This window comes from Lepidochelys kempii, chromosome 6 (assembly GCF_965140285.1).
Source record: "Lepidochelys kempii isolate rLepKem1 chromosome 6, rLepKem1.hap1, whole genome shotgun sequence".
NCBI classification, from domain to species: domain Eukaryota; kingdom Metazoa; phylum Chordata; order Testudines; family Cheloniidae; genus Lepidochelys; species Lepidochelys kempii.
Window position 1 is genome coordinate 61,362,665 of NC_136385.1, and position 20,629 is coordinate 61,383,293.

General features: G+C 42.6%; 1 protein-coding gene across 5 annotated transcripts in view; it reads left to right on the forward strand.

The window, feature by feature from the left end:
- CSTPP1 (centriolar satellite-associated tubulin polyglutamylase complex regulator 1) overlaps window positions 1-20,629 on the forward strand; it is a 145,953-nt gene that overhangs the window by 32,195 nt on the left and 93,129 nt on the right. The window contains exon 2 of one of the 5 annotated variants that reach the window (XM_073348275.2): window positions 10,269-10,379. The exons of the other annotated variants lie outside the window; for them this stretch is intronic. Within the exon in view, the coding sequence (XP_073204376.1) occupies window positions 10,355-10,379 (25 nt within the window). The 5' untranslated portion in view covers window positions 10,269-10,354. The remainder of the gene's footprint in view (window positions 1-10,268; window positions 10,380-20,629) is intronic. 5 annotated transcript variants of the gene reach the window in all.

Sequence of the window (20,629 nt, forward strand, 5' to 3'; positions counted from 1 at the left end):
AAACATCTCTACATTGCCTTCATAGCTCTTATAAAGGTTTTGACCTGGTCATCAGGAAGGTCCTTTTCCACTTGCTAGAGAGAATCGGTTGCCCCCAAGTCTTCCTCAGTCTGATTCGATCCTTCAGTGATGGCATGAAGGCTACAGTCCAGTATGATGGTGATCAATCTGACAGCTTTGAAAACTATAGTGGTGTCCAACAGGGATGTGTTTTGGCACAAAAACACTTTGATATAGTCTTCTCTTTATTGCTTTGTCATGCTTTCTCAAGTAGCAGCGAGAGCGTACGTCTCCATACAAGATCACGCATGTTCTGTTTATGTGGTCACTTCTCTGTAGTGACTTACTTCAGAGATGGACACAGTCAAACGTTCCATAGACTAACACCTTGTGTTCTCTTTTTAGATTTAAGTTGGATGTTTGTTTCATTACCGTCTTTGTGAATATCCTACTGGTCCTCAAGATCTGTGTATTGGAGGGTTCTTTCTCTGTCTTGCAATTTTGACTGTAGAGCTCTTCTTTCCTTCAATTTGTGATGTTGGAGAAGTGAAGGTGCTCTTGGGCCGTACATGGTGAACAGCAACTATCTCAGTTGTCCTCCCTCCACTGAACAAGTATAGTGAGGAACTCATCCTAATGCAAAGCAAAAAAAAGACATTCCACATGAGGTCATTGCTCAGCAGCATACCTCCATACTGGCAGCTCATTCTGTGAAGCCATTTATCTCTGCTCATCTTCTGTACTAATGGAATGCATAGAAAAATAGGATGACCAGATAGCAAGTGTGAAAAATTGAGACAGTGGATGGGAGGGGGTAATAGGTGCCTATATAAAACAAAGCCCTAAATATTAGGACTGTCCCTATAAAACTGGGATATCTGGTCATGCTGTAGAAAAACCACATGGCAAAAAGGTAAATAGATGTACATCCTTAACCAGACATGGTGGGAATATTTTACAGCCTTTGACACACCATCTGTACTACTATGTGTAAAGCAATGATCTTCCCTTTGTATGCTCGTTGTGTTTGTTGTTCACTATTTCTAGCCTTTTGGCCCTTGCTGCTATCTGCAGCCTTTGGATCTCTAACTTGACCGGTCTGAGCTTTATGGCTGCCTCTCTGGAATAGGTACCAGGCTGGTTCTGTAAGTCTGCACTTCCCTCGGTCTCAGGCCTGTGGATGGATCATTCAGATCTTCTGACTGTTTGTCCCATGAGTTGAGATCTCATCCTATCCACATTTCTCTCTGCAGCATTCAAGCCATGAGCTGTACACAGTCTTTCTAAATATTGCCTGTTAAGTTTAGTTTGTCTTTGGTTTACTCATTCTGGTCTTCTTTTGTTCTGTTTCCCTTATCTGGAATGAACAGATGATGATGATGATAATAATAAACTGTAAACTTTTGCGTTTTGTTTCCAATCTTCTCCCTTGTTAATCTCTCAGTATCTGGTATAAAAGTATCCAGGGTGTGACACTTAACTAACCAGCAATTTTGGGTGTGGCTCCTACTGACTAAGCTACTTCCCATGGATACCCAGAGTTGTAGGGCACATCACTACCACCTGCCCTTAGCATGAGAGCCTTGTCTGAGCCTGCCAGGGGTCAGCTTCCTGACATCACCAGCCAAAGGCAACACAAGCATTTGCCTCTCAGCCCACATGGGCTCTGCTGTTCCTCTGCAGGTTAGTAATAGGCACACTCCAACTCCTGCGTCCTTTGAGCATCTCCCTGGAGATCAACCCCTGATCCATTGGACGCTCACAGAACTACAGATCCTCTGTTCCCAAAGAAACAGTTCAGGTTACCAGTTATAGGATAGAACGTAGCTTCACTTAACACACAGCACTTAAGATTTGTCGATAGCAAGTATAAGTTTATTTAACAAAAAAAAATATTCAACTGATAAGCAGGAATACTGGAAACAAAGGGTTAGATATAAAATCATAACACACATTCTAGAGCTTAAACTTAACTAATAGGACATTATGTCATAAGAGCAAAAACTGTCCCCAAATCCTTCCAGTATATTACAACCAAGCTTGATTGGGACCTTCCATTCATGAAGCAAGCCCACTGACAGCTTACTTCCTAAGTGAGACACTAGGGTGACCCTTTGCAGCCCCTGATATATCAACACAATCCTTTGATCTTTCTTTACTCATAAACTGGACACCTTCCTGCTGTGTTCTTTCCTGTAGATTTTGCAGTCTTGTTAATTTCTTAATCTTGATTAGCTAGTGGTTTAGCATTCAGATAGGTATCCATTGTGAAGTAAACAATACTCAGTTGCATATAACCAAATAGATAAGTGCCTCCTGCCTGTGTGAAAGGAACATGTTTTGTCACCTTCTGGTGACCGGTTTTAACTCAGACCTTGAGAAAGTAATTTCTAGTCGAGGTGTATAACTCCCTTAAATATTATCCTTACGTGCATTTCACAATGATTATGATGACCAGTGTGTCACTGGCTCTCAGTAGACCTCATATGTCATCTTTTAGTGAATTATTATGCACAAAACTGATGCAGGAGTCCCTGTAAATGTGTATGCATCCCTGTGTTGTCTGCCAGTTCGCATCAAGAGATTCCTGGGTCACATTCGCTCACATGCCATATGGAGCGGATTCTCTACAGTTATCTGTATGTATGTTCTGAAGGACTTTGCCATTAAGCCACCAAAGGTATATTCAAATCAGCAGCACTACATATGAAAAAGTAGGAGCAACAGGTAATTTGATAGTTTTTTTTAATCATGTGTTTAGGATGGCTTTTGCATGATTCTTTAGAACGTGTTTTATTGTTTTCTGGGAGGGAGACATTGTGGAACGCATTGACAGGGTTTTTCTTTCTCTCCATAAAAAAAATTGTTGTCCAGAGCTGTGTGAGACCATTGTTGAATACCTCATGGCTGCTGTATTGGTCTATACGTTCCCCTGCTTTCTTATGCTCTTAAAAAATATTTTTAAAAAAGCATTTTGGGATATTGTAGAGTAGGGGATATGTTGGATTAAACCTGAGTCTGTTCTGCTGCGTCCAAACAGCAGCTCAGTTTGCTGACTTGTGAGGAGTGATTGGCCTTCACTTCTAGCCATTCTAGGTTCTAGAGCTTGTGTTGTGTTGGAATAAAATATGGTTGTTTGAGGACAATTTCTCTCCTTACTCAGAAGGCTCCTCAAGAGATGCTGGCACAGTTTATGGGGTTTTCTTGGTTTTGTTCCTTTTTAGAAGAAGTTTGACATTCATCCTTTAACTGCAGAATGTTGCTAAGTCATAGTATATTGATGGGAATACTTTTAACCGAGCAGTTAATAGGTCTGATCCCAATATGGATAGGACCAAAGAATTTGGAATCTCTTCAAAGTCTGGAAAACGTGGATGTGCTGAAGGTGCAACATCAGCAAATGTCTGCAAGAACCAGATATGACTTTTAAGACGACTAGGAAAATCCCAGGTGTTTAATTCCATGACTGTCTCCCTAACAACATGAATAGCAAGCTTCTGAAATGTCCTGTAATTCTGACTGACTTGTCTTGAAAATTTATGATTTTTCACTTTGGTTTTGTATCATTCTTTAAACATGTTTCCTTGTCTAGTTCTGGGAAATCTGAAAACCCCAAAGAGCTGGAGGCTTTCTGCTTACAGTGCTCTGAAACCATAGCAAATCAGGAAGATGCCATCTCCTGGCTCCATCAATAATTGCTCATGCTGCATGTGGCTGGAAGGAAACTTGATCAACTAATCCTGCTGTGTCCCCTTCTAGATGGGACAGACTGTAACCAGTTCACAACAGAAACCAGGAAGCAGTAGTGAGTTTAGAGCTTCTTACCTAAATAAATTTCTCCAAGTGCAGAGTTAACATTAACATCAGCAATGAGGACTGTATCTGTACCAGGGAATTTTAGCAACGTTCAATTGACAATGGGAACACCAAGAGTTGATAAAGCCTTGTCTGTGATATGGCTCCTATCAGGGTAACTGAACAGGTGGTTGGTAGCACCCACAGTGCAAGCGTGGGAGCAGCATGTTTGTCTGTACAGGGTCCTATCTTGTCTCATCATGGTTATTTGTATTGCAGTAGAGCTTAGGTCATCCAAATCATGGTGCAACCATGCTGGTATAGTTTTATGCTGATTAACAAGTGGTTAATTGTAAAACATGGCAATCCAGTCTTGAACGCTCTGTCCCATTATCAGAGGACAAAGACAACTCAGTACAAGATGAGACTAAGCATACAGGTCACTGCTCTTGGGAATACACAGGTCATAGACTTGTAGGACTGGAAGGGACCTTGAGAGGTCTTCTAGTCCAGTCCTCTGTACTCAAGGCAGGGCTAAGTATTATCTAGACCATCCCTGATAGGTGTTTCTCTAATCTTAATCGCCAATGATGGAGATTCCACAACTTCCCTAAGAAATGTATTCCAGCGCTTAACTACCCTGACAGTTAAGAATTTTTTCCTAATGTCCAGCCAAAACCTCCCTTGCTGCAATTTAAGCCCATTGCTTCTAGTCCTATCCTCAGAGGTTAATAAAAACAATTTTTCTTCTTCCTCCTTGTAACAACCTTTTACATACTTGAAAACTGTTATCATGTCCCCTGCTTCAGTCCTCTCTTCTCCAGACTAACCAAACCCAATTTTTTTCAGTCTTCCCTCATAGTTTGTTTTCTAGACCTTTAATCATTTTTGTTGTTCTTCTCTGGACTTTCTCCAATTTGTCCACATCTTTCCTGAAATGTGGCACCCAGAACTGGACACAATACTCTAGTTGAGGCCTAATCAGCGCGGAGTACAGCAGAAAAATTACTACTTTTTGTCTTGCTTACGACGCTCCTGTTAAAAATCCCAGAATGATGTTTCCTTTTTTTGCAACAGTGTTACACTATTGACTCATATTTAGCTTGCAATCCACTATGACCCCCAGATCCCTTCCCACAGTACTCCTTCCTAGGCAGTCGTTTCCCATTCTCCATTTGTGCAATAGATTTGTTCCTTGCTAAGTGGAGTACTTTGCAGTTGTCCTTATTGAATTTCACTTTGTTTACTTCAGGCCATTTCTCCAGTTTGTCCAGATAATTTTGAATTTTAATCCTATCGTCCAAAGCACTTGCAACCCCTTCCAGATTCATATTGTTCGCAAATTTTATAAGTGTACTTTCTGTGCCATTATCTAAATCATTTATGAAGATATTGAACAGAACCGGACCCAGAACTGGTCCCTGCGGGACCCCACTTAATATCCCCTTCCAGCTCAGCTATGAATCACTGATAACTACTCTCTGGGATTAGTTTTACAATCAATTCTGCACCCACTTCATCATAACTCCATCTAGGCTGTATTTCCGTAGTTTGTTTATGAGAAGGCATGCAAGACTGTATCAAAAGCCTTACTACAATGTAGAGATATCACATCTACTGCTTTCCCCCCATCCACAAGACTTGTTACCTTGTCAAAGAAAGCTATTAGGTTGGTTTGACATGATTTGTTCTTGACAAATCCATGCTAACTGTTACTTATTACCTTATTATATTCTAGATGTTTGCAAATTGATTGCTTAATTATTTGCTCCATTATCTTTCTGGGTACTGAAGTTAAGCTGACTGGTCTGTAATTCCCCAGGTTGTCCTTGTTCCCCTTTTTTGTATATTGGCACTATACTTACCCTCTTCCAGTCCTCTGGAATTTTTCCAGTCTTCCATGACTTTTTGGAGATAATCAGTAATGGCTCAGATATCTCCTCAGTCAGCTCCTTGAGTATTCTAGGGTGGTATTTCATCAGGTCCTGGTGAATTGAAGACATCTAACTTGTTTAAATATTTTTTAATTTGTTCTTTACCTATTTTAACCTCTGATCCTAACTCCTTTTCACTGATATTCACTATGCTAGATGTCCAATCACTACTAAACTTTTTGGTGAAAACTGAAACAAAAGTCATTTAGCACTTTTGCCGTTTCTACATTTTCTGTTTATTGGTTTCCCGCACTCAATGAGTAACAGGCCTACCATGTTCTTGGTCCTCTTCTTGCTTCAAATGTATTTGTAGAATATTTTCTTGTCTCTAGCTAGTTTTCCTTTGTCTCTAGCTAGTTTAATCTCGTTTTGTGCCTTGGCCTTTCTAAGTTTGTCCCTACATACTTGTGTTTATTTGTTTATATTAATCCTTTGAATTTGACCTAGTTTCCAGTTTTTGTAGGACTCTTGTCCTGTTGTCAGATCATTGAAGATCTCCTGGTTAAGCCAGGGTGGTCTCTTGCCATGCTTCCTATCTTTCCTATGCGGTGGGATCGTTTGCTCTTGTGCCCTTAATAATGTCTCTGAAAAATTGCAAACTCTCTCTTAAATTGTTTTTGAAAGTCCCTTTCTTTTTATGAAGCAGTTGTGGATTAATTTGCCCTTTATTAGGATGAAAAAGTGGTGCTGGGTAGTTCTTCCCTGCCAGCTCTCACAGTGGATGCAGTTATTCAGCCATTGTTACGTTTTCTGTGCCAAGCTATCTGCTTCTGTCTGTGAGACATTCATGTTTTGGTACCTTAGCCATCTCTGCTCATTATAAATCCCACAGCTACTTCAATGCTATTTTGAAAGCTAATTTTACTAAAAAAAAATTAATATGTATTTTCTTTATGGCTGTGTGGTTTTCCCCCCATTTAGCTGCATTCTTCCCCTTCCTAGTGATCAGTAGCTGTCCACTGCATTCCCACCCTAGGAGATGACCGTGAGTTCTGGTATGTATACCGTCTAGAATTCCATGGCAGACCGAGCCTGTCCTAATCCTGAAAACAGGACTCTAAGGTGCTGTTTAAAAACAGTGTGGGTTAAAGAGAGGACCTGAAAACTATCTTATCCTTTTGTTTAAAGTATGCTATATTAAAAACATAATTTCTCCCTGTTTTAAAAGCTCTTAACATAACCCAAACTCTATTCTTTGTAGCACTCCTCTGACTAGTGTGTACAATGCAGAGTAATGAAGGACAGCTACAGATTTAGGGCAGATTGTAATGCAGGAAGGGAGAGGACTAAGTAGTCTGAGAAATGCCCTAGTATCTAGGTATCTAAAAGCTGGTGTTCCTGTAAGTTGTTTCTTTCCTTCTGTTGCACAGCAATCTCTTCCCAATTGATGTTATCCAATGTGCAGGAGTGTCTGGGTATATTGTTTGAACCTAATTGGCTGTATTGTATTATGGCATGGCAATAGCCACTTCCTAAAAAGGTGACATTGAGTTTCTGTGATAGGCGCAATTTTTGTACCACCTCTCCTTTCTAAAAGCCGCAAGTCATATGCCAAAAAATTAATAAATGATGTCTGGGGCCAGGGTAGAATTTTTCTTCCCAATTTGAAGTGCATCAAGACAAGGGATTCATGAATTAATGCATCCTAAAAAGTAGATGTGTTCACCAGAGTCCAAGAAATCTACCATTTTGTTTCTGTGATATAGTCAAAAAACAGAAAAGAGAGAACTTGGTTTCCTGGGCTTTTCTAGATGAAATCTAGTGTTCAGTACCAATGATTAATTCATTCAATTTTGAAAGTTTTTTATATTTTAAAATGACATTATGGTGGCATTTTACCAATGGTGAACTATTTTTGGCTCACTGGGAGTTTCACAGGCTAGGTCAGAGAACAGCAGGGGATGCTATGCAGGGAGGAGTAGTTCTCTCCGTGGGTCACCTGGCTGAAGGGAAGCAGAAAGCCATTCTGTAATGTTTATTTTTCTTTAATAGACATTTTTATGGAGTTCACCATTATAGTTTGAGTATGTTGCAAACACATCCTCATAACTCCCTGCAAGGCCAGGAAGTCTCCTCTTCATTTTATAGATGAAGAAACTGAGGTACAAAGTTGTGCACCAAGGACTTGGACCTCCCAACTCTCAATCCTGTGCCTCAACCACAAGAGTATCCACACAGAGTGAAAGTCACAGAACAGCTGAAGCAGAAACTGTCTTCTCTTTCCAGTTGTGCCCAGTCATACCTGTATATTCAACAAAGCATCAGATACCTGGTAGGTAAGGATTAGAAGCCTCCACTGTTTGCAGTACAATGGCAAGTTTTTATTAGCCTGATGCTTTTTGGGGAGGAGTAAGGAGAGTATAAGTTATTGTGGGGAAAGTTGGGCAGTAAATTGTAGTGACCACCATAAACTGTCTGCACCAGTACCAAGCGGCCCCCTCTTTCTAGTGGATGATTTACCACTGAGTTTCAATTCTTTGCTACTTACTACTACTGCTTCTTCTGCTTCTTCTTTTAAAATTTTTTTAAAATCCTGTCAGCCAGTCCCTTCTGGTCTGTCACTAAATTACCACGTGGCCTGGAATTGCACCTGATCAGTCTGAAAGTACTAATGTTTAATGATTGATGCTTCTCTCTGAAGCTCCCTTCCCTTTTCCTTAAGTACCTTCAAACATTTCTGCATGGCTACTCACCCTTTTCTATTATACTCCCTTCCCATCTCCCTGAATACTGGATTTCCCAGCATATAACTCTTAGAAGAAGCTTTATTTCAGAGTAAAAAGGGTCCCCCGTATGTGGCCTATTATATCCATATCAGCTTGCTTATCCTTTTTCAGACAGCTATTGTCCTTTAATAGGGTCCTGCCTGGTGGGGGAGAGTCCTTAATTCCTGCTATATAAGAATGGCCAGCTTGAGTTACAGTGAGCTACAGTATGGTGCTCTGATCAAAAGGCTTCTGTTATTTCAGAGGTTTTTTCTTTTCTTTTTTATAATACCCTGGGCTAATAATTCAACACAGCAAGGTCATTGCAAGCTTTGATTTGAGAGCCCAGGGTGTTAAATTACTGACCTAGTATAAAGAAAAGGAGTACTTGTGGCACCTTAGAGACTAACAAGTACTCCTTTTCTTTTTGCGAATACAGACTAACACGGCTGCTACTCTGAAACCTGACCTAGTATAGGAAAGGCAAAGGGGAGGGGAACTTTTTTTTTAAATCCTCCCCTTCTTTAGAAGGCATAACCTTGGCTTGGAGGGCTCCCTCTGATAAAAAGCAATATCAGGAAGCTGGCTCACTGCCTACTCTGAGCTGTGTCACAGGTGCTGCTGGTTCATTTCCTCTTGAAACATTACTTGGGGATCATCTCCATGCCACCTATGTTCTCTCTGCAGAGTCAAACCCTATCGTGAGCCCAGGCCAAGTAACGTGAAAAAGATTTTTTTTATTTTTTGAGCCACGTCCCTTTTCAGATGAAATAAACTTTGTGGGTAGGTGAGACAAGGAAATATCTTTGGAAGCCTGATGTCTGCAGTTGCAGTGTTATGTGGTCCAACCGTGCCAGGATATTAAATGTGTTAATTATCACCTCACATCTACCCACAGTTTAGTAAGGATTTCTCCTTTGTTAAAGCTAATTGTCAGAAATAAATCCACAGCAACTGTTTCATATCTTAACATTATTGCAGAGTTTCAGAGGAATTCCTCAAAATCTATCGTTAATTGCATTAAAGGAAGATGTCATTCTTTCCTTAGGCTTCAGAGTGGTAGCAGTGTTCCTGACCCAGGAACCTATCCTTGCAACAAACCCCGTTGCCAACCCTGTCCACATATCTATTCAAGGACACCATCATAGGACCTAACCACATCAGCCACACCATCAGGGGCTCATTCATCTGTACATCTACCAAAGTGATCTGTGCCAGCAATACTCCTCTGCCATGTACATTGGCCAAACTGGACAGTCTCTCTACACAAAAGAATAAATGGACACAAATCAGATGTCAAGAATTATAACATTCAAAAACCAGTCGGAGAACACTTCAATCTCCCTGGACACTCAATAACCGACTTAAAAGTGGCAATTCTTCAACAAAAAAACTTCAAAAACAGATTCCAATGAGAAACTGCAGAACTGGAATTAATTTGCAAACTGGACACCATCAAATTAGGCCTGAATAAAGACTGGGAGTGGATGGGTCACTACAAGAACTAAAAACTAATTTCCCCATGCTAATTACCCCTTACTGTTACTCACACCTTCTTGTCAACTGTTTGAAATGAGCCACTCTAATTACCATTACAGAAGTGATTTTTTCGTCCTGTTGATAATAGCCCACCCTAAATGAATTGTCTCAACCCCTCCACTTGGTAAGGCAGCTCCTATCTTTTCATGTACTGTTATATATATCTTCCTACTGTATTTTCCACTCCATGCACCTGATGAAGTGGGTTTTAGCCCATGAAAGCTTACGCTCAAATAAATTGGTTAGTCTCTAAGGTGCCACAAGTCCTCCTCGTTGTTTTTTTGTTTTTCCTAAGGCTGATTTCATAGTCTTTAAGTCATGGGGGAGGCTGAAGGAAAAAATGCAGTTGATGCAGCAGTTTTTTACTGAGTGGTTGTGAATATGCCACCTCTTTTCTTCAGGATAGGTAAGTAAATGAACATTCCAGTGATTTGGCTACTTAAATCATTAGAACTAAATATAATACTAGCAGCTGTAGAATTGGGGCCTTAAATAAGAATTGTGTGTGTGTGAGAGAGAGAATTTCACTACCTTCATCAGTGAATAAGAATGTTGTCTCTCAATGGGAGCTGCCATCATAATAATGTGTCTCCACAGGAGTCCTGTCTGGTGATGAAAACTAGGGCTGAAAAGGACCAGCTTTGCCATTATAAAGCATTGCAAATTGGAAGGCTTCAGAGTTTGTCATAAGGTAATCACTGTAATTTTAGCACTCAGTGTGGATGGTTAACAGTCGTTAACTACATACACACATTTTTTTAAATGGCAGAACATGCCTGAGTTTTGAAACCTCAAGATTCCAATGCTTGCTATTAGCAGAGCTAGTTCTGTCATATTTTTCATCATCAAATCGTCAAGATGGAAGCTTCCTGCCTGATTCTTTGTATTTGACTCTTAATTTTGTTTTAATGATCTACTCTGCTTTGTAATTAGGTGTAGCGATTTAATCTTTCATCTTACATTGGAGTTTCCCTTTAGAGAGAACTCGCTGCCTTTGCTTCGTGCTCTTGGTGCAAATGAATGCAATGCTCTTTGAGTCAGGGAGCCACAGTCCATTTGCCATGCTTCCCTTTTGATAGGGGAGGGGTCCTGTGAATTAATTCAGTGCTTAATATTAGTAACCAAAGGGGGGCCACCTGTCAAGCTCTTCTGTCCTTCTCTAGGACATGAGGTTCTCTTTGCTTAGTGCATTTTGGCTTTGCCTGTTTCCAGCAGGCAGAGAGTAACCAGTGTGGTAGGTTTCTATTGGGACGTTACCATAGCATCCTGGGACTTTTACAATCTATTTAGAGGGCTAAAGGTTTGAAAAGAGTGCTTGAAAGTTTCTGAACTCTGGCAGGATGCCGAAATGTAATTACACAAAAGACAAAGCCCCATTGAAAACTGCTTCTGTTCAGAAAAGCAGCACCTGAGTGCTGGAGTTCCCAGCACAGCCTTTTGTGAGAGCTTTGGCTATGTTATCACCATGTCCTCCTGAACCCTCTTTCTTCCTCTCTTATGCCCATCCCACAGGTGTAGCAAGTGCGCTGCAAGACCCATCATTCTCAATACTGGCATCTTAAGGAGATTCCTTTCTGCAGCTTGGCTGCTGTGGGGCATGTAAGAACAAGGAGTGAAAATGCACAGATCTCTGCTGAAGTCCTCTCTGCAAAGGGCTTTCTCAACTTCTGGACCCAGCCAAGATCCTGGGGTTTATTTTTCTCTCCTCTCCCCAGTTCACTCATTGCAGCGGTGGGAAAGGCAGCTTTGCTAATGCAAGGATTACCCATATACCTACCAAAACTTTGGCGTGAAGCACAAGTGCTTACAGTATATTAGAGTGAACTAATGAGGGCTTGTAGTTTAATTTCTGGTGCAACTAGACAAATCAGGAATTGCATCCATGGTAACTTCAGTTAATGTGCTAATTTGCCTGCCTCCCGTGAGGGTGGCTGCTTTTTTAGGGGGGGGGGGGGGCGGGGGAACCAAGCAACCTTAAGCTTCTTACCATGTCTGAAATCAGTGGTTTTGAAGCATATAGAGCAGGGGTGAGCAAACTATGGCCCAGGGGCCGCATCCGGCCCTCCAGATGTTTTAATCTGGTCCTCAGGCTCCTGCTGGGAAGAGAGGTCCGGGGCTTGCCCAGCTCCAGGGAGCAGGGTCAGGAGCTTGTCTCGCTCTCTGCAGCTCCCAGAAACAGTGATGTGTCCCTTCTCCGTCTCCTACACATAGGGGCAACCAGAGGGCTTTACATGCTGCCCCCGCAGCTCCCATTGGCCAGGAACCATGGCCAATGGGAGTTGCAGGGGTGGTGCTTGCAAATGGGGCAGCGCACAGAGCCGCCTGGCTGCACCTCTGCGTAGGAGCCGGAGGGGGGATCAGCTGCTGCTGCTGCTGGGAGCTGCTTGAGGTAAGTGCCCCCCAGAGCCTGCCCTCCTTCCATGCCCCAACCCCTTGCCCTACCCCTGATCCCCCTCCCGTCCTCTGAACACCTTGGTCTCAGCCTGGAGTACCCTTCTGCATCCCCAACCCCTCATCCCCAGAGCCCGCACCCCCAGTCGGAGCCCACACTCCAACCGCCTGCCCCAGCCTGGAGCCTCCTCCCACACCGTGAACTCCTCTTTTCTGGCCCCACCCTAGATCCCAAACCCCCGGCTGGATCCCTCACCCCCTTCCGCACCCCAACCCCCAATTTTGTGAGCATTCATGGCCCGCCATACAATTTCCATACTCCGATGTGGCCCTTGGCCACAAAAAAAAGTTTGCCCACCCCTGATATAGAGTTAGTACAATTCTTTTTTTCTTCCACAGGGCACACATGCAGGTGGCTACACCACACAGTGGAGGTGAGAAGCAGTACTTCATATAGCTAAAGGAATAGATAGTGTTTTCTGTTTTGCTGCTTTTCAGTAAACCAAAACCTCTTCTTATTGGCTGCTTGAGGAGAAAATGACTGCGTTTGAAATAGCCTTGTTTACTAGGATGTGTTGATTCCCTTAAGTGGGCTCTGACTGTTCACTTACCTGGATATAAGGGATGGGGATTGTCCCATGGAGGAGACTCTAGGGCAGGGGTAGTCAAATATTTTTTGTTAAGGTCCAAATATATTGGTCAAGGTATAGTCAAGGTCCAAAGAAAATTGTAATATAATAATAATAATTAATAAAAAATAAGTAAGATAGATTTCAGGGTCCATTCTAAAGCATCTGGCCGTCCAGATTTGGCCTTCAGTCTGGGTATTGACTACCCCTGCTCTAGGGTATGGGCTGAGCAGTAAGGGAGGAACCTTAGCAGCAGCTAAACCTGGAGAGAAACCAAGCTTTGTTACCTTACTGTTGATGCAGAGGTGCCCACTTTGAATTCCCAAGGGGGGCTCGACCTGTGCTTTGCCCATTCTGCCCCCTCCTTTGAGCGTGCCCCACCCTTCCTCCACCTTTTCCTGTCCCAGCTCCACCCCTTCTCTCCCAGTGCCTCCTGCATGTCGTTGAACAGCTGATTGCAGTTGGTGGGAGGTGCAGGGGAGGAGCTGATTGGTGGGGCTGCCGGTGGTGCTGAGGACCCACTATTTTTTTCCCCAGTGGGTGCTCCAGCCCTGGATCGCCCACGGAGACAGTGTCTATGTGTTGATGTCTTGGTTAAGAAAGCTAGACTCTTTGAGGGAGGGGAACATATGTGGTCTCATACTAGTGGGCTGTGTGTGTAGACCAGACTGGGAAAGGGGTCTACTTACAGATATGTACAATCATCCTGTCTGTCCTGGCTTATCAGCACGAACATCAATAACTGGTTATTTCTTTACTGCCATCTTCCTTACCCAATATGAAGGAATTTGAAAACACAGTGGAGCCGAACCATTCTTGTTTCTCTCCACTAGTGCCTTTGGTCCTGTCTAAGGGTAGACATTCTTGTATATTAGTGATTATTGAGTCCTGGGTAGCCTCATTCCACAACTAGAACAGATGACTAGTTTCTTTGGTCACTCCTAACCTGCATCAGGTCTGGTCCTGGAAGATGATCCAGATATTGTTGATCACCTAATCAAGTCACTGGATGCTACTAGATAGGAAGAGACAACTTGGAATCTAGATGTCACTTACTCAATCCAGAAATGCTGGAATTTGATTCATCATCTCAGTGCAGCTCAGCAAGCACCTGCCCTGAATGGATCACCTGTTGTGTCAAACCAAGCTGCCAGCCATCTGTTGAATGTGTCAGTGGGCCCAAATGAGAAGCATGTCAGCCATCAGGTCCATGACAAATGGCGTCAGTTCCATCAGAGAAACACCATTTAGCAGTACACCGAGGGCATTCACAGCCACAGAGTTAGACAAAATTCTGAGTGATATTAGGAGTAGCACTGGCTGCTGGCTATGATAATATATTGCCAGAGTTCTTGAAGCACCTCGGGACTTGTGTACATCAGTGGCTGGCACAGTTCTTGACATGAGCGCTCAACAAAGAGCAACTTCCAAAGGTGTGGCAAATGTCAAAAGTTGTTACTCTCCTGAAACTGGGGAAGGACCCACATAAAGTTGCAAGCTATCAACCTACATCCCTGTTGTCAGTGCCATTCAAGGTGCTGGAGTATCTCATTCCACTTCTGGGGAGATGCACTGAAGAGTCAGTACTTGGCGTCGAGCAAGCAGGCTTTTGGAGAGGTTAGAGGACCTGTGATCGAGTACTGGCTTTGACATTGTTCAACAAAAACAGTTTAAAAAAAAAAACAACCCTGAAGATGGGAGCTATATTTCTGGACCTGACAGAGGCATATGACACATTCGAGCATATGGGGCTCTTACACAATTGTCAAGAGCACTTCCAGCATGGGTAGTCAGTATCATTGACCTCCTCCTCCTCCTCCACAACAGGAGTGTACATGGAAGACCGAGTTAGATGGTGGAAAAGAGAAAGCAATGGTCTAACCCAAGGCTCTATGCTTGTACTGATGTTTTTCAGCCTGTACACAAAAGACCTTCCACTTACCCAATCCTGCAGCTTCACATATGCAGATGACATTTAGGTGTCCAAGTTTGGTCATTCCCAGAACTTGATGACTGTTTAAATGCTGACTTGATTAAGATGGCCAAACACTGTAGTCTGTGACATTTTACAACCAAGCATGACCAAGACAGTTTTGAATGTGTTCCATCTTTACAATGGCAGAGCAGCCCAAGAACAGAATATCTTAACGTACATCGCTTGAAACACAAATTCCACCTGGTTTTCCTTAGAGCAACCCTAGATACAGGTCTTGTTATCTTAGCCACCTGAGGAAAACTATACTTTCTAAGCAAATTGGCTGACACTTCATGGGGAGCAAATGCTCAAACTCTCCGATCTTCAGGAGTATCTCTGTTACTCTGCAACAAAATACAGTGCCCCTGTCTGGCTCCATTCATCTCATGTCAAGTTGGTTGACTCAACTATGCACATTGTAACTGGGAAGAATCAACCCACACCAGTCTCGTAGCTCCCTGTGTTAAGCAACGTCACTCCTCCACACATCTGTCATGAACAAGCTACAGCCAGAATGGTTGAAAAGATCAGAGCAAACTTGAGCCTATCACTGTACGCAGACCCCTTTGGGTACTAAAGAGCATGTTTGTCATCAAGTCACCTAGTGTGGGCCAACTTGCTTTGCAACATAAATGTGGTGTGAAGAATGGTCTGCAGCTGCTGTCAAAAATCATTTTCTTATAGCTGATCCAACCATGCATGCACCTGACTTTGATTTCATGCCACTCATGGGTCCTTCTGAATTTATTTCAAATGGGCCAGGGTCAACATGCAGCCAGCCTTCACGGTTGGGACCACCAAGTGTATCCCACATGTGACTGTAGGCAAAGAGAGTGTCCTATTGGTTTCCCTCATATCTGGGCTCTTCACTTCACTGATGGGGCTGCTGCAGATTGGCTTGGCAAGCTCTGCAGCTGATAAGAAGATTGCTTTCCTTGAGGCCAAAGCAAACATTTCCCATGAGAAAATATATATGTCTTTATAAAATGGGCTGGTTAAAAAAGAGCCATCTTAACTGTAGCAAAGTTCAATGCTGGGATCCAGGATGACCACACAGGTTTGAGCTCGTTGGACAGACTACTCCCATTTTATAAAACTGATAACATACTGCTAGAAGAGAGGGATGAGAGAAATATTCTGTCAGCCAACTGAGTAGTGCAGATGTAATACCTATGTGTGCTGATGTTCTGACATATGCACCCATGCCTTGTCATGTTACTGCTTGCGTAGTTATCATGCTTTTCTACCTGCTGACTTTAGATCTATCCTGTGCTGAGAATACTGGTGACTCGTGAGCGGACTTATTACTCCTCAGTCCCAGTAATAATCTGGTGTACTACCATAAAATCAGAGTGCACTGAATTCATGCCTGAGTCTTTGCATTCCAGTTATGCCAGGACATGCTGCCAGGCCTTTGCCTGTTCTCCAGTGGCACCACCGTGTGCTCCTGAGCTTCTAGTTGTCTCAACTTGCAGCTAGGCCTTCTTTTCCACATCAAGTTCAAGCTTCTCATCCTGATTTTTTCAAGGCTCTACAAAATTGGCTGCATCTCATTTCATTTCTTCTTTCTTCTGCATCTCATTCTATTTAAACCTCCGTTCTAAGGATTACATTATCCTTCTCATATATTGCCTTCTTTTCTCTTCTTCCTTTCTATCCGTCTCCTCTTCATTCAGATCCTTCATTAAATTCATGCCTGGGTCTTCTTCCAAGCAGGCTGCCATCCTAATTCGGCAACAAAGCACTGGGAAAGGAAGAAGGACTTTACAGCTATGGTTTGGGGCTGAAAGATCTGGGTTCCATTCCCAGCTCTATCACTGGCATCTCTGTGACTTTCAGCAAGTTACTTCCCCTCTCTTTGAGCCTAAATACTATTGTCTCTTAAATGATCAGCACCACCCTGGTACTCAAGCTGGCGCCCTACCAAATTCATGGTCCATTTTGGTAAATTTCACGGTCATAGGATTTTTTAAAATAATAAATTTCATGATTTCAGCTATTTAAATCTGTTGTAATTGTAAGGGTCCTGACCCAAAAAGGAGTTGGTGGGGAGGTCACAAGATTATAGCTGGGCAGCTTGAGAGAGGCGGTTGCTAGCTGGGAGCCCAGCTCTGAAGGCAGAACCACTGCCACAGCAGTTCAGATGTAAGGATGGCATGGTATGGTATTGCCACCCTTACTTCTGTGCTGCTGCTGGTGGGATGCTGCCTTCAGAGCTGGGTGCCCAACTTGCTAACTGCCGCTGCTCTCCATCTGGTCCAGCTGTGAAGGCAGCACAGAAGTAAGGGTGGCAATACTGCAACCCCCTGAAAATAACCTTGTGAACTCCTTCCGCCCCCGCCCCCACAACTCCCTTTTGGGTCAGGACCCGCAATTTGAGAAACGCTGGTCTCCTCCGTGAAATCAGTATAGTATAGTGTAAAAGCACACACAAGACCAGATTTCATGGTCCATGACGTGTTTTTCATGGCCACGAATTTGGTAGAGCCCTACTCAAAGTACTTAACCTCAGCTTTGTCTTTGACATGGTCTGATCTTTTGACTCACACCTCCAGGCTATCTAAAACTTGCTGCTTCTTCCTTCACAGTATCTCCAAGATCTGACCTTGTCTCTCTGCCTGTCAAAACTCTTGTCCAGTGCTATCATACCATTGCTACTGTAAACCCTTTGGCCTTAATGCCTCCAACCTTGTCCCAACCATACTGGATTCATCCACCTGTTATCTTTTTTTTTTTTTCTTTTGAATTGTAAATTCTTTGGGAAAGGGAATGCTATTTAGTATGTTTGTACAGTGTCTAGCACAATGGGGCCTGGCTTGGCTGAGGCAGCTGGACACTAACACAATAAAAATTTCAATTATGTCATTAACATTTGTAAAGTATGTTGAGATCCTCAGATGGCAAAGTATTTTTATAATTATTTAAAATCAAAACAGAGTAGTAACACTTCGTTAATCTGTCTTTAGTCATCTCACAGTAAATTTTTTGCTGGCCTCAGAGTGCAGCCACCAACTCTTGCTATGACAGTTTTTCGTAAAATACTTAATTAACTTTAGGAAAAACGAATAAATATGCACATATATATGTCCAAATCATTATTTATTTATGTAGGGTTTTTTTGCAGATTCAGTAATAAAAATAGTGTACAGTTCTCTATTCTTTACTAGACCTAAACATAATAGAAACACAAATAAGGTGCTTTGCGCATTCTTGTCATTTGTTGTTGTTTCTTTTGTGTTTGTTTGCCTTATTTTTTTTTAAGACTTGCTAGCTAGTAAGTCTGCTGCTGCGAAAAGTAATATTTGTATGTTTGTTAATATCACTTTTCCTAGCGGACTTCCTAGCTAGCTGGGAGGCTGTGAAAAATGATATTAACAACTGTACACATATCAAGCAGACTTACTCAGCCCTGGGAAGCCAGGGGACAAATTAAGCACTTGATGTAGAGGTGGGTAGAGAGACAGTGGGGGCCAAGGGCAATGGGGGTGGGGAGCGGGCAGTGAGCCCAGGGTCCAGGACCAAAGCCCGCCACCGCATGGCCAGAGCCCGGGGCTGGAGGAGGTTGCGGGGGCCAGGCCCAATGGGGGCATGTGTGAGCCCAGAGCCAGCATCCCCCGCTGTGTGGCTGGGGTCCAGGGCCAGAGACCAAAGTCCCATGACCGGAACCTGTCGCCCACTGCCCCAGGCTGAAGCCCGGGCTTCACCACACCTGGGAAGGTGGGGAACTCACTGGCTGCTTGCTCATCTGGAGTTTGTGGCTTCAGAATAGGGGAGGGCCCAACCCCTTCTGATGGCCCTGCGGGAGAGGTACTGCTTTACGCCCCTGCTCGAGTCACTGCCCAGGAGGCTGTGGCCGCAAGAAAAGCCCCTGGTGGCTGCATTTGAGAAACGCTGATCTAAAGCGTGAAGCAAAGTCCGGTGAAATAAGTGAATCAGACCCCTGATTCATTGCCTCTCTTTTTGGAGGGGCCTGTTGTGCTTATAAGCTTCTTGGAGCAGTGACTGTCTTCATCCAATTTGTACAGCACTGAGCACACTGGTAGTGCTCAATAAATATGTAATAATAGTTAGGCCTGTAGTATTTGCAGAAACAGTACTGGCAACATTAAGAGCTCAGAAATCATGAGTCAGGCCCCCAAAATCAAAAGCTGATTATTTGGGTTCCTTTTATTTGCCTTCTGTTTTATGAGTCTTTGAAGTATGCTTGAGTCACATTTTCAAGGTTTTTCTTGCAACCATGAGGATAAGAAACTAATTTATTATTTTAGTGAAACCTAAGATTCCCATGTATTCATATGCCTCCAGGAACTAAAGCATTTGAGAGAGACCAACTATTGTGAGACTTGCAATAAAATTAGCAGTGTTGACAAATCTCAAAGTTCAAGGTAACTAATGAAAAAATCATACTGGACCGCTTATGTGCCTATATAGTTCCATTTTTAGGGCTTCTAATTCTTGCCTTCAGAAATCTCCTGATGGCATTGTCACTTGATGTATTGCTAGAGTTAATTAAAATTATACTGATAAAGTAGGAAATCTAAAGAAATCTAATGAACTTTAACCTGAAGATCATGATAGTAAAAGCCTACTCTATACCCAAACAGAGACTTCCTACTCCTATGGCAGAAATGTAATTCTTATATTTAATTTTTATAAAGTGACATGCCACTGCTGTTCTACAAAAGAGCTCTGAATGTCTGGTTGACTGACTGACTGCCTTTATGTCACAAAAAAGACCCTTCCCTATCCTCCGAAGGGAATTTCATCTGTAATCAAGTGGTTTGAATATTAAGTTATAATGCAGGATACATTTTTAAAAATAGGTAAATAACTAAGAGGCTCCCTGCTGACCAGTGGATTATGGCTTTTGTGGAGAAGTTACCTGTGGAAAAGCTCTGCCGTGATCAAGAATAAACTTTGAATCTTTTCATTAACTCTCCTGCGGGAGATGGACTAAGCTGCTGTCCTTGGGGAATCCCTTAATGATCTCTCTGGAGTGTATAAAATCTTTGCCCTGCTTGTAAGAAGCACAGCAAAATGCATGGATGACTCAATTTTTATTAGAGGAGACCTTATCGTTGTGACTTTGGTTTTAATGTTATTTGTATTCTTGTTTCTATTTCCTTCACATGTTGATCTTCATTGCACCTTAAAAGGGTATTTCCAAACCTTCACAACATCTGGGGTCAATAAAAATGTTTCTTAAAATCTAAAAGGAAAAAAGAGGAGAAAATCAAATGAAAATAGTTAATTGAGCCAATAGATGTTGTCCTATAGTGTTTACAACTTAAATGTTGGAGCCTTGCACCTGAGTATGAGAATCTTCAGGAGAAACTGACTGTCATGTAAAGGCTTATATCTGGCTTGAAAGGTGGAATATAATAATGCTCCCTCCGTAGTGCTAGCGTCAGTGTCACTCCATGAATTGCCACTTACATCACATCCAAAACTGAAATAGATTCCACATCCACAATGTGTGCAAATTTCAATAACCTGGAAATGAAAATCCAAAAATCACTGATCAAGTTGCATCTTGGGTGGCTGCAGGGAGAATTATGATGGGACAGGAAGTGCAATTCAAAATGAGCTAGAGGGAGATGTATTTTCTGAACAGACAGGCAACTGTAAAACTCACCCATTTCCCAGGGGGCAAAGAGAAGG